This window comes from Eleutherodactylus coqui, chromosome 1 (genome assembly GCF_035609145.1).
Source record: "Eleutherodactylus coqui strain aEleCoq1 chromosome 1, aEleCoq1.hap1, whole genome shotgun sequence".
NCBI classification, from domain to species: domain Eukaryota; kingdom Metazoa; phylum Chordata; class Amphibia; order Anura; family Eleutherodactylidae; genus Eleutherodactylus; species Eleutherodactylus coqui.
In genome coordinates, this window is record NC_089837.1 from 476,869,213 (window position 1) to 476,883,437 (window position 14,225).

Here is a 14,225-nt window from a genome sequence, read left to right on the forward strand (position 1 = left end):
ACATGTTTTGGAGAGGAAATGGGGATCCAAGGTAAAAGAGAAGAAAGTCAAAAATGAAGTTGATACAAAACAGGAAAGATACTCAAAAAGACAGCTGATACCGGATAGGAAGAAAGTGAAAAGAAAACTTAAATCAAGAAATATCAAAGGAAAATAATAGCAAAGTATGAGAATGCAAAATGTTTTATGAAAATAAAAAATATATACTCTCTCGACAAAATGTTAACAATGTGCAACAAAGACCCGTCTTTGGTGACAGACTGCATGGACCATGCTCTGACTGCTGTTTACCCCTGGACTCATTACTCTGCAGAACGGGATGCCAAATTCATCTATTTGCCTCTTTCCTATCTACCTACCATGGTCTCACGTTTGATATAAACCATTGGACAGCCTAGACCAGGAGATGCTATATGATAATTAGTCTAAATTTCCTTTGTCTTAATACTTGATTACATTCTGATGTCACAACAAATTTTGACCTATAAACCTAAGTTTGTGGCCAGGATTTGTCTAATTCACTGTACGACAATTATCTTGGGGCAGAGTTGTTTCCTATTTTAGGTTACAAGTGCATTTCCATCCACAGGATAGGGAATAACCTGCATCTCCGTGAGGTCTGATCGTTTGTACCCACGCCAATCCAAATCATCCTTAGCAGGTCCTAAAAGTTTGATAGCAGTGGCCATACAAGCATGCAGCGACATCATTCACTTTAATGCAGATAGCTGAGTTCAATCGCTTGGCAATCTCTGGCAATCCCATTGAAATGAATTAAACCAGTAAAGACTTAGCTGTCTTGCTTGGCATGTATGTGCGACCACCGCTGTCAAAATTTTGGGATCTGCTGGGGTGGATTTTTCTGGATCGGTGAGCGTCCCAGCGGTTGGCCCCCCACAGATCCGCAAGTTATCCCCTATCCTGTGGATAGGGATAATTTGCAGTACTTGGAATACTTCTTTAACTTTCTAGTTTCTTTGCTTTTTTCCATACTTGTGACATGAAACCCCAACTCAACAATAGTTAATATTAAACATTTTTTACAATGAATGAATGATTGCACTTATTCTAATAAATACAGTGTATAACAATACTGAGAAACCAAGTAATCTTGTAGATATGATACTTTTTAATGCCTAACAAAAATACATGATGTTATAGCGAGCTTGCGAACCTCTCGGCCTCTTCTTCAGGCTAAAAATGGAATAGATCTGAAGAGACATGAATATTTATACACACTTATAACATATATACTTATGACAAGGAACAGACATGGATGTGATTGGTTTGCACTTAAAGGGAATTCTCCCCGCTGTCATCCACCACCGTCTTCTCTGCTTGGCTCTGTCAGTGCTGTGTAAGAAAGCGCTGTGATTGGATTCAGCGCTCGATCCAATCACAGCGCTTACTTACACAGCACTGATGGCAGGGGATTTAAAAGCCGAGCAGGGAGATGACAGCGGGGAGAATTCTAAAGCAGCTTGATTGGCTGTGAATGATCGAGCGCCGGCTGTGATTGGCTGACGCTCGATCCAATCACAGCTCTTACTTACACAGCGCTGACGGCGGGGGATGACAGAGCCGAGCAAAGAGGACGGCGAGGGATGACAGCAGAGAGAATTGAAGCAGCCTGCCGCACCGCTGCCGGAGACACAGACGCCGGCTGGGAGGTGAGTATGGAGGGGTTTTTTTTAAGCCTTCCCTGACTCTAGTATTAGCCGAGAGGGGCTTTTTCAGCACAAAAAATGCTAGGCGATTTTTGTGTGTTGCGATTTTAACATTAGAAAGTCCCATTGAAAAAAAAAAAACAGCGATATCGCAGCGTTAAAAGAAACGCTAGTGGGTAAAAGCCCTAAGGATGCCTGCACAAATTACATAGAAAATCAGCAGATTTTACCCCTTTCAAGTTTCATTTATTTAGTGAATTGTCTGTTACTTTGTGACACATAAATATAGTGTTATAGAGTTAATCTTGCAAATCATATTTGCTGGAAACTTTATTTGATAGCTAGGCTTACATCATATATTTATATAGCACATACATGTTCCTATACACAAATTCCATCACTTATGGTACCTGTCCCCAATTGGGGCTCACAATATAATTTCCAAATTAATGTTTCTCTAAGGGGTCCTTCATAAGGCTGTAGGCGTTTTTACATGAGCCCGCCAGCGCCGTATGAACGTGGAAACAGGTGCACAAATCTAACGTTTCTGCGCCCGTTCAAACGGCACGTATACGCTAAGCCCACAATGCCGTCGGGCGGGGGGAGACAGTTTAGCCCTGCTAAGCTGTCTCGCCATTCCCTACCCCTCGCCGACTCTCTGCAAGGGGAGGAGGCGGGATGAGGTGGGAGCTAGTGTGCTAAGCTCCTGCCCCTTCTCCACCCCTTGTTGGCAGCCAGCAATTGGAGGGGTCGTGAGGGGGGGAGCTTAGAAACTAGCTCCACCCCTGTCCTGCCCCCTCCCATTTTAAACAGTCAGCAAGGGGTGGAGAGAAGAGAAAGGGCATGGAGTTTAGCAGTCACGCTGCTAAACTCCCTCCCACCTGCCTTCTCCGTCAGCTATCATTGGCTCCGATAGCAGTCTATGGCAGCAGCCGTATTCCGGCTGGAAAAGATAGGACTATCCTGCCCGGCGTAAAAGCGCCCATCAATATATTGGCCAGTCGGGCGCTTTTACACCGCGGGAATACGCCGTCTGATCTGATGCATTGGAATCTAATGAATCAGATAGTAGCGCATATCGGCCGGTCATGAAAACAGCGTTCAATATACACTCGTGCAAATAAAGCCTAAGAGAGGGAGGAAATCCACCCAAATACAGGGAGAGCATACAAATGTTATTCTTTGTCATGTTTGAACCCAGGACCTCAGCAGTGTAATGCTAACCACCGAGCCACCAATGACCAATATCTTAGAACTCAGTGAACGATTTTTTATCAGCTGTACCATATTTCTGCCAATCTCACGTATTTCCGAGAGCCACTCCTGTGAATATGCTGCATGTAATTTGACCATAACTCTGTAACAGGGCCCTCCAACTGTCACATGGAAAGGTGCCCATATACATCCATACTAATATTACAAATGTGAAAGTAGCTCTGTCTGTCTCTCTGTTGATTACCTTTTCACGGCTAAACTGCTGAAGAGATTTTGATGAAATCTGGCAGGGGGATAGCTTGCATCTTGAGGAAGAACATAGGCTATGTATTATCCCAAAAATTTATACAGTTCTTTAGGGAGCGCAACAACACAAATTTATTTGGTGACGTGCAGGCGAACCTCTGCTCCGGCGCCGTGCGGCGAGGAGGAGGGGAAAGGGATGCACATCATAAACTATGGCTAAACAAATGGCCAGACACGTGAGGGCAGACATCGTTGCTGCACATATGCAATTATTAAAGGAGATGTCTCGAGGAAGCAGTTAAATTTTTTTTTTGCCCAGTCCCCCCCATTAAACATACATTACTAAGCCCCCCTGTAAATGACATTTCTAGCTGGTTCGTACTTACCGTTCCAGCGTTTCAGCAACTTATATAAGTTTCCTCAAGATGGCCGCCGGCTCTTTCCCCGTCGCTCGCTGCAGCCCGACGTGCGCGCTCCCGAGACGCCGCCAGCTGTGTCTCCATGGCAACCGGACGCATCGCAGCCGCCGACCAGACGCCCCGCAGCCGCCGACCAGACAGCAGGTAACCGGCGCTAGCCCCCGGCTCCCCAGCGCTAGACCCTCAGCCCAGGTGAAGGCCCCGGAGCCCAGCGCTAGGTTCCGGAGCCCAGCGCTAGTTCCCCCGGCCTAGCGGCAGCCCCCCCGGCGCAGCCCGGCGCAGCGGCAGCCCCCCCCCCCCGGCCTAGCGACAGCCCCCCCGGCGCAGCCCGGCGCAGCGGCAGCCCCCCCCGGCCTAGCGACAGCCCCCCCGGCGCAGCCCGGCGCAGCGGCAGCCCCCCCCGGCCTAGCGACAGCCCCCCCCATCACAGCGGCAGCCCCCCCCGGCCTAGCGACAGCCCCCCCGGCGCAGCCCGGCGCAGCGGCAGCCCCCCCCGGCCTAGCGACAGCCCCCCCGGTGCAGCCCGGCGCAGCGGCAGCCCCCCCCCGACCCATCACTTACCTGGGAGGCTTCTCGGGGCTGCTGGGCTGGGCTGGGCTTCTCCGCTGGGCAGCTCCAGTTTCTGCACCTTCCTCTAACAGAGGATGGTGCAGAATGGCCGCTTCAGCGCGCTCCCGAGCAGTGACAGCTCGTCTGCGCATGCGCAGAAGAGCTGTAGCGGGGAGCACACTGAAGCGGCTCGTGCTGAATGGAGAAGACCGGACTGCGCAAGCGCGTCTAAAAAAGCAAGCTGCCAGCGAATTTAGACGGAACCATGGAGACGGGGACGCTAGCAACGGAGCAGGTAAGTGGAATAACTTCTGTATGGCTCATATTTAATGCACAATGTACATTACAAAGTGCATTAATATGGCCATACGGAAGTGTATAACCCCACTTGGTTTCGCGAGACCACCCCTTTAAGGGCGCTGGAGGGTAAGAGGTTGCAGATCACAAGCAAGGCCTCCCCAAAGTTAAAAAACTTCCTAAGAATTCATACATTGATTTAAAGGAATGCTGCGGAGATATTGTTCCAGATATTTAAAGGTGATGCTGCGGAGATATTGCTCCATCTCTCTTTTGCGCAGGCCTGAAGGACAGATAACACACATTATAAAACTGTCACATTCTTTAGGAGTTGCCTGATTACAGATTTACCTCTCTGCTCATCTTGTCTGGTATTGTTTTAAGTGCAAATCAGTCTCAAATTTCTGTGTGTGAACATTGGTATTTAGGTCAAGAGGAGTGTCATCTTTGCATTTGTGTATATATATATGTATTCCACCCAAATCATTAAGCTGAGGAAGGGTCCATAGAAGGATCTGAAAGCTTGCTATGATACGGATCATATATACAAGATATTACTTGTTAGTTTGTCTTACTGAAAACAATCACATCATGTTTGAACCCAGAACAAAGATGCCTGGATGCCCCATGAGGATGCCCTATGAGGCTACTGATAAAACTTACCTTTTAAAGCTGCTCTTAGCTGAAAATCGGAAAGATAAAGGAGTTGCTGTTGCGGTAGCCACCTCTGGAATAGCCGCCATGCTGCTTGATCGTGGACGAACAGCACATTCATTGCTTAAGCTGCTATTGTACTTAGTTTATGAGGAAACACCAATTTGCAACATCAGTAAAAAATAGTGAGCGTGAACGAATGTTGCAGCAATGTAAGCTGTTACTTTGGGATGAATGTACAACGTTCCATAAAAGGGCAGTCAAAGCCCTAAATTGGACCATGAATAATATTAATGGCAACGAAAGTATAGTGGGAGGGATGGTGATTAGAGATGAGCGAGCGTACTCACTAAGGCAAACTACTCGCACGAGTAGTACCTTACGTGAGTACCTGCCCGCTTGTCTCAAAAGATTCGGGTGCCGGCGGGGGGCGGGGAGTGGCGGGGGAGAGCGTGGAGGAATGGGGGGGAGATCTCTCTCTCACTCTCCCCCCCCCCCCCCCCCGCGCTCGCTCCTGCTCACTCCCGCAACTCTCCGCTCTCCGCCGCCGCCACCCGGATCTTTTGAGACGAGCGGGCAGGTACTCACATAAGGTACTACTCACTCGAGTAGTTTGCCTTAGTGTGTACGCTCGCTCATCTCTAATGGTGATATTGATGGCTGGTGATTTTAGACAGCCTGTACCTGTAATAAGTAGGGCCACACTGGCAGATAAAATAAATGCATGTTCAAAGGCATCTAGGTTATGGCAGCATGTAAAAATACTTCGTCTGACCACAAATATGCGAGTCCAACTGCACAACGAGGCAGAATGAAGGCAATATGCTGCTGCTCTTTTGGAAATCAGCGAAGATACTAACGGTATAATTACATTAAATCTTGAATTCTGTAATGTTCATAGTACAGAGGAACTGATAAACCAGATTTATTCTCAACTGCAACCTAATATGGGGAATAAAGAATGGCAATTTTGGAACCAACTAATGAAACTGTAGGACAGATGAAAAAATTATTTCACAAGTCGAAGGAGAAATTGTAGAGTATCTGTCGGTGGTTAATGTAATGGACACTGAACACGTCCCCTCATACCCTGTAGAGTTTCTTAAATCTTTGGAATCGTCAGGAATGCCTTCCCATAAGCTGAGGTTAAAAGTTGGCGTTCTGGTCCTATTAATGCGTAATCTTGATGTGCCAAAACTGTGCAACGGCGCACGATTACAAATTACATAGCTGGGATGAAATAAATTAAATATAAAATCTTGTTATTTGTATAGCACAAAGGTTTTCCACAAGCTGGGTATATTTTACCGACCTCGGAAGGATAGAAGGCTGAGTCAAACATAAAACTTAAGCCGGCTCCCTGAACCATGCGGAGATTGAACTTGCAATCTTCAGGTCGTAAGCGAGAGCTTTGGACTGCATTTCTGTTGCCTTAGCATTCTGCGCCATTATTTTGACTGAAATAGCAAAAGGAGATAATACCAACGGATTTGCCTTTTCAATTCAAAAGGCTGCGATTCCCTCTAAAATAGCATTTGTGGTGATGATTCTATAAGGATCAAGGGCAAACACTTAAGGTAGCAGGTGTACACTTAGAAAAAACAGATTTTTCTCATAGGCAACTGTATTTGGCGGCTCACGTATATATAGCCCACAAAACCATTCTATCCTAGCAAAATATGACAAGACCAAAAATGTAGTGTACAGAGCTGTGCTGATATAGCAGATTGCAATATATTTCTTTCACTATTTCAACTTTTTACGTTTCAATATACAACAAAACACAGATTAGATAAAAAATTACAAACTCCACACGGACTAAGTTGCGAGTAACAAGCTAGTTGCAAATAAAGAAAGCCCATTAGGGACATTTATGAAATTCAGTGGTTATATGCTGTTTATTCCTTTGAATCAGCAAACGGAGGAATATGGGACCCCATTCTGTATTGGGGTCTCCCAATTCTCCCTCAACGGCACGTGTCAAAGGAGACAAGCATCAGGTAGCTGGATTTCAACTGTCCGATACTTTTTGCCTCAGGAGTTACACCAGGAGATGTGTCTGGGAATGACTATTTTCCCTCACTACATGTGAGCTGAGCATACATATCTATGGCAGTGTCAAGAAAAAAAGTTATAGGCAGTGTTAGGCAAGTTAAAACAAACCAGATCTCTGGAGCTATGTACAGTCTTGCCTTTAAGCTTTTCCTCCCTTTAGGATGCATTCCAAGTCTGAGGTATGACAAACACATGACAAAACCTGCCTGTAAATGCAAATGTAATGTAAATGCTTTCCAAATAGTTGCACAGTGTGATGTAAAAAAAGTGAAGCCCACAATTTATCTATCCAGTCCATTGAAGCATATCAGGTCGACTCTGACTACTTTACATAGAGCTTCAAGAACCCCTTTACTCTGAACGTGGACTAGAAAGGTAAGACAGAAATAAAAATCTTTCATAAATACCTGTATGATTAGTATTCAGTAATAGCAGCACGGTATAGTAAGGGCGTACTAAACACACAGGGGTTGGCGTTGTCAGAACTCAGGGTTCATATATTTGTAACATATGCATAATATCTGTTGTAACGTTTTGGTTGTCAGACAGACAGACATACATAAATGCTCTGCAGAGCTCTAAGCGGTCTCATGTTTAACACAGTATGATACTATCTCTATGCAGCAGATACATTTTGATACACCTCACACAGCTGATATTTGCAACATATGCTCATACCAAAAAATGATGTTTTAGGGCTGGTCCACACTGGCGTTTTTTGCTTCCGTCTAGCTGTGGGGGCAGCTAAAAGGAAAAGAAACAGAAATTAAAAGCTAAAGCAAACAGATAACGTTCCGCTTGCTTCCATTTTCCATTGACAGCAATGTTAACATAACATAAACGTTGCTATCTATTTCGGTTCCGTTTCTTGAACTGGAAACAAAAGTACAGCAGCCTAAACTTTTGTTAATATTTAACCCCTTAGAGACCAGCCTATTCTGTACCTTAAGGATCAAGCGATTTTCATTGTTACTTTGCAAGAGCCGTGAGTCGTTCACATAGCTGCACGAGGGCTTGTTTCATTTTGGGATAAGTTGAACATTTTAAAAGGCACCACTTTGGGTTTTTTTAGAACTTTTATTACATTTTTTTGGGGTGGGATGGGGAGATGAAAAAGACATCCTGAAATTCTATCACTGTTTTTGGGTTTTGTTTTTACAGCGTTCATTTGGTAAAAATAACCTTCTTATAACTTTCTTATCTCATCAGCACAATTACTGCAGTATTAAGTTTAGATAGATTTTTAAAGAAAAACTATTGAATCTGCATCGTCCCACTCTAAGAGCCATAACATGTTTAATTGTTCAATAATGGAGCTCTGTGAGGTCTTGTATTTTACAGGAAGAGCTGTAGGTTTTAATGGTAGGATTTTGGGGTACGTGTGACTGTTTTGGATTGCTTTTTATTACATTACTACATTTTGTGGTAGGCAAAAACAAGAAAAATAACAATTCCAGCATTATTTTTTTAAACTATTTTTACAGCATACACCATGTGAGATAAATCACTAAATATTTTCATTGTCTTGGTTATCATTAATGCGGTAATATCCTTTTTGTGTTGCTTTTCAAAAAAACTTTATTTATCCATTTAAGTCTTTGGGGGGGAAAATGCATATTTTTTTAGAAATTGTTTTTTTTTAATTTAAACTTTATTGGACTTTTTTAAAACCATTTTTAGTCCCTGAAAATGCAATTGTTCGTTCGCTAGAATAGTACATGGCATTACTTATGTAGTGCATTCTACTAAGCCTATGACAGCAGCCTATTAGACTCAGTGGAAGGCAGGTCCTAATAAGCTGTGTTACATGACAGGCACGGAGGCCTTTGTCAGGCTTCCAGCTGCCACGGGAACCCATTGGTACCTCATGATCATACTGTGTTGTGCTGATGGGTGACAGAAAGAGCCTCCTCCCCCTGCCTTCTGCTTACATATTGCAGTCGCTATTGTTTGTAACATAGCATGTTAGGCTGAATGAAGGCAATGTCCATCCAGTTTAGCCTGTATCCACCCCCCACCCCCCCTTGTTGATCCAGAGGAAGGCAAAAAACTTGCAATAAGACAGAAGCCAAATTAGCTCATTTGGGGGGGGGGGATCCTTCCCAATCCATAATGGCAGTCAGAATAATCCCTGAATCAGGGTTTGAATGTTCCTACCAGACTCCAAGACCCGGATCAACAACCTCTGTGGTTATATTGTGCAATATCATAGTGCTCTAAAAAGAAATCTAGTCTCCTCTTAAAGTCCTCTATGGATTTTGCCATCACCACATCCCCAGGCAGAGAGTTCAACAGTCTCACTGCTCTTATAGTAAAGAACCCCCTTCAGTGTTGGTGATGAAACCTTCTTTCCTCTAGATGTAGAGGATGCCCTCTTGTTTCAGTCGCAGTCCTGGGTATAAACAGATTGTAGGAGAGATCCTTGTATTGTCCCCTCATGTATTTATTCTTAGTTATTTGGTCGCCCCTTAACTGTCTTTTTTCCAGGGTGAATAATCCCAGTTTGATAGCCTCTCGGGTATTCCAGTCCTTCCATTCTGTTTATTATTTTAGTTGCCCTTCTTGAAGCCCTTCAAGCACTACAACATCTTTCCTAAGCATCGGTGTCCAGAACTGTATACAGTATTCCATGTGAGGCCTGACAAGTGCCTTATATAATGGAAGAATAATGTTCTCGTCCTTCGCCCCTATACCTCTTTTAATGCACCCCAAGACTTTATTAGCTTTTCCAGCAGCTGACTGGCATTGATTGCTCCAGTTAAGTCTACAGTCAACTAGTACCCCCAGGTCTTTTTCCATATTACTTTTCCCTAGCAGTACCCCATTTAGTGTATATTGGTAACATCCATTTCCCTTGCCCATGTGCATAACCTTACATTAATCAATATTGAACTTCATTTGCCATTTCTCTACCCAACCCCCCAGCTTATCTAGGTCCACCTGCAGCCGTATATTGTCCTTCTTTGTATTAATTATGAATCGTCTGAAAATCTTGATATTTTACTGTGCAGTCCCTCTATCAGGTCATTGATAAATATATTGAACAGAATGGGGCCTAATACTGAACCCTGTGGCCCCCCAACTAGCAACAGTGTCCCAATCAGAGAACAAACCTTTTATTACCACCCTCTGCTTCCTATCTCTGAGCCAGTTCCTTACCCAGATACACACGTTTTTGCCCAGACTGAGCTGTCTCATTTTATATATTAACCTATTATGCGGCACGGTGTCTAATGCTTTAGAAAAATCCAGATATACGAGATCAATAGATTCTCCTAGGTCCAGCCTAGAGCTTACTTCATTGTGGAGGTTGATCAGATTGGTCTGACATGATCGACCCTTCATGAACCCATGCTGACAAGGGGTTATACTGTTGTTTTCCTTGAAGTAGTCCAAAATGGCATCTCTCAGAAACCCATTGAATATTTTTCCTATTATTGAAATGAGGCTTACCAGCCTGTAGTTACCAGGCTCTTTTCTTGATTCCTCTTGGTATATTGGAATCACATTGCCAATACGTCAATCCAGTGGTACAACCCCAGTCTCTAGTGTCCAAAAATATAAGAAATAGCGGTCTAGCTTTCACGTCCCTTAGTTCCCTTAGAACCCTTGGCCCGGGGATTAGCTGATTTTAATCCTTTTTAACTTGGTCTACATTTCTTCATGGTGAAATTTAGCATGGGATTCGTTTTATCCCCCTGTATTCCGTGTGATATTTCTTTTTCCTTTGTGAATACACTTAAGAAAAAATGATTTAATAGATTTGCCTTCCCCCCATCATTTTCTATGGTTCTCCTGCATTGATTGTTAAAGGGCCAGTGCTTTCAGTGCAAATCCTTTTACAGTTTATATAATTGAAAAATCATTTAACCCCTTTGTGACCAAGTCTCTTTGTGCCTTAATGACCAGGCCAAATTTGGGAAATCTGACGTGTCACTTTAACGTAGAATAACTCCGTAAAGGTTTTGCATATCCAAGTGATTATGACATTGCTTTTTCTATTATTCTTTTATTTTGTATTTTCTTTGTTTTCTTTTTTATATAGCACTTCCATCATGTGGCTCCCCCTGCTGGTGATCATGGGTCTCCTTCTCCTGTACAGATGGTACAGACAGAGTCACATACTGGAGAATCTCTCTGATAAATATGTCTTCATTACCGGATGTGATAGCGGATTTGGAAATGTTTTGGCAAAGCAACTGGATAAACGTGGAATGAAGGTTCTAGCAGCGTGTCTTACAGAGACGGGGGCTGAAGACCTGAAGAGGGAGACATCTAGTAGACTACAAACTAGAACACTAGATGTTTCTGACAGCAAGAGTGTGAGCTCTGCAGCTCAGTGGGTGTCTCGTGTTGTTGGAGACAGAGGTAAGTTAGGCCGGATTCTCCAGTGTGTATGCGTATTTGTTCGCTTATTAGCATAGCATTTTTATGGAAGGAACCTTACATTTTTTGCATGCACATTAGCATATTTTACTGTAACTTTTGCACAGTCAAGTCGTGCACAATTTCGCACACTAAATATTATTCATTGATCCTCCCAGACAAAATAATTCCCTATCTGGTGGCAAGTCTACATATTATTGTGCCCCAATAGCACCTGCAATGTCATAGGATTACTAAAACTTGTCACTAGGGTCAGTAGTTAGCACTAGAGTAGACTCCATGTTACATACACTCTCGTTGATAGAGGTGAGTCCTTTTTTAAAATATTTTTATGCCATTCGCTACCCTGGGGCCATTTTTTTGTAACTGTCAGAAATAATAGTTGACATTTAATTATAAAAATATATGAACTATTAAGGGGTTGTGCAAAGTTATAAAGTTATCCCCATCCAAATGATAGGTAATAACTGTATGATCAGTGAGGGTCCAAACACTTGGATGCCAACCGTGAACAGGGGTCACAAAGGTTCCCTTATGAATGGAGTGGAAGATACACATATGCACCGCCACCCCAATCATTTCAATGGGAGAGACAGAGACTGCTATATACTTGGCTATTTTCGATGCTCTCACTAAGAAATGGGGGGACATTCAGGACCCCATTCTCAGACTTGATAGAGGTCCCAGAGATTAGACCACCATTGATCATAAAGTTATCCATTATCTTTTTTGATAGGGAATAACTTTAGAACCTGGCACATCCCCTTCAATTGAATCAGATTAAACATTAGCTGTTGAGCCTTAAAGGAATTGTCTAGTTGTAACTACAGATTGTCTATCATTAGGATAGACCATTAATAATAGCCAGGGTCCACTTCCCAGGAACCCCCACTGATCAGCTGCTTGCCAGGTTTATGTACTCATGCACTGAGCTGATTTCTGCAAGGAGCAGACAGCTATGTTCCTATTGCACTGGCCAGGTTTGGTGTTACATTTAAAGTTCCCATTTTATTTCACTTCAATGGGAACACTGCTTGTAATACCAAGCCTGACCACTGCAGTGGGAACAGAGTTGTCAGCTTCCTGCAAAAATCAGCTGAATGCACAAGAGTACTGGCCTAGTGAACAGCTGATCAGTGGCAATCCCAGGTGGCAGAGTCCTGCTGATCTACAATTAGTAGCCTATTCTTCTGAAAGGTCACCAATAGTTAACAATTGGACAAATGCTCTAATTATGCTAACATTTTACAGCAAAAATACTTTACAATATGTTTGTAGTGAGCCAGGACAGGAGGCTAATATTACAGTGGCTAATTTTTCTAACTCCCACCAGCTGCACTACAGTGAATGATGGACGACAAGATGGTATGTGTTCCTGGGTATGAGGTTATGGTGTAGCATGGTGCAGGTCCCTAGTGGAAAGGAGCTCCCGGAGTTAGAAAGGAGTTAACAGCAAATAAACTCGGGTGGCATACAGGGTAACATTCCTTACAATTTTCAGCATCCAAATTCATAGGTGGTAACTGGAGATACCGTTGTTTATAAGAAAATTCTGTACTGCTTATCGAGGCTTTTCACTGGGGCCCTGGGAAGACTCTTGCAATAATGTATCTGGCACCTTGCTCCTTCTTCAGACCCAGAAATAAGGCTGCATGAGGTTTGATGCCGATTCCCTAAACAGCAGTCGGCACTTTTTGCTACACCTCATGGGCTCTACTGAAGATTCTGGAACTGTACAAGGAATTTTATAAACTTTTGGGGTCCTCCCAGTGGCTCAGAGCTGAGGGGCAGGACAACTACATTAAATAACACAGAGTAACTGAGGCTGTTCTATCTTCTGATCTAAACTCTCTGATCCTCCAGCTCCAATATAAACATCTATTCAGCCTATTTAACAAGAAAAACAACCCAGAATCATCACAGTAACGCACAGTTCTATGGCAGTAATTTCCCAGAATTGTATTAACACTTAGTAATGACAACTCATGGTCACTACATGTTCCCATCGTAAACAGCCCTTGAAGTCTGTCCCAGTTTGATGCCCATTTAAACATGCTTTGTATATTCAAAAATGTTTTTGTAGGACTTTGGGGTCTGGTGAATAATGCTGGGATTCCAGGTCTATTCGCTCCCTTTGGATGGCTGAAAAAAGAAGACCTTCTTAAGGTTATGGACGTGAATTTACTGGGAATGATCGATGTGACACTGACATTCCTACCACTGCTCAGGAAAGCCCAAGGAAGGATTGTTAATGTTTCCAGTGTTGCCGGTAGATTGCCTCTTGTTTCAGGTCCTTACAGTTTGTCCAAATATGGTGTGGAAGTCTTTTCTGATAATTTAAGGTGAATATAATTTATTAACCTGTTACTGTTCTCAGTAAGAAAAACCACATAATCTTGTAGATATGATACCTTTAAATGTCTAACAAAAATACATGATCTTATTGTGAGCTTTCAAACCTCTCAGGCTCCTTCCTCAGGCATAAATCTAAAGATGTATTTAATATAGACACATGATCACATGGGAGGGTACAACATAGTGAACTTGATTTGCATGAGATAAATACCAGAGAGAGAATAAGAGGGCACAGACATTGTGACTAATAGCACTTAGATACCAGGGAGGGATGAGCATAACAGTAAAAAATTAGTCCAGTGACAAGAAATGTGAACGTTTATAGTCTCTAAATTGCTGTTAGGGGGTCAACACCAGGCCAAACTGTTACCTCTGCTCTGGG

The 14,225-nt window shown here is 43.3% G+C and overlaps 1 protein-coding gene across 3 annotated transcripts in view; it reads left to right on the forward strand.

The window, feature by feature from the left end:
• LOC136586578 (retinol dehydrogenase 7-like) overlaps window positions 1-14,225 on the forward strand; it is a 61,994-nt gene that overhangs the window by 31,986 nt on the left and 15,783 nt on the right. For 2 of the 3 annotated variants that reach the window (XM_066584714.1, XM_066584722.1), the window contains exons 1-3: window positions 7,364-7,477; window positions 11,148-11,470; window positions 13,572-13,830. In XM_066584714.1, coding sequence (XP_066440811.1) covers window positions 11,158-11,470; window positions 13,572-13,830 — 572 coding nt within the window. In that variant the 5' untranslated portion in view covers window positions 7,364-7,477; window positions 11,148-11,157. Of the gene's footprint in view, window positions 1-7,363; window positions 7,478-11,147; window positions 11,471-13,571; window positions 13,831-14,225 lie in introns of those variants that run through there. The other variant, XM_066584718.1, reaches the window with a different exon arrangement.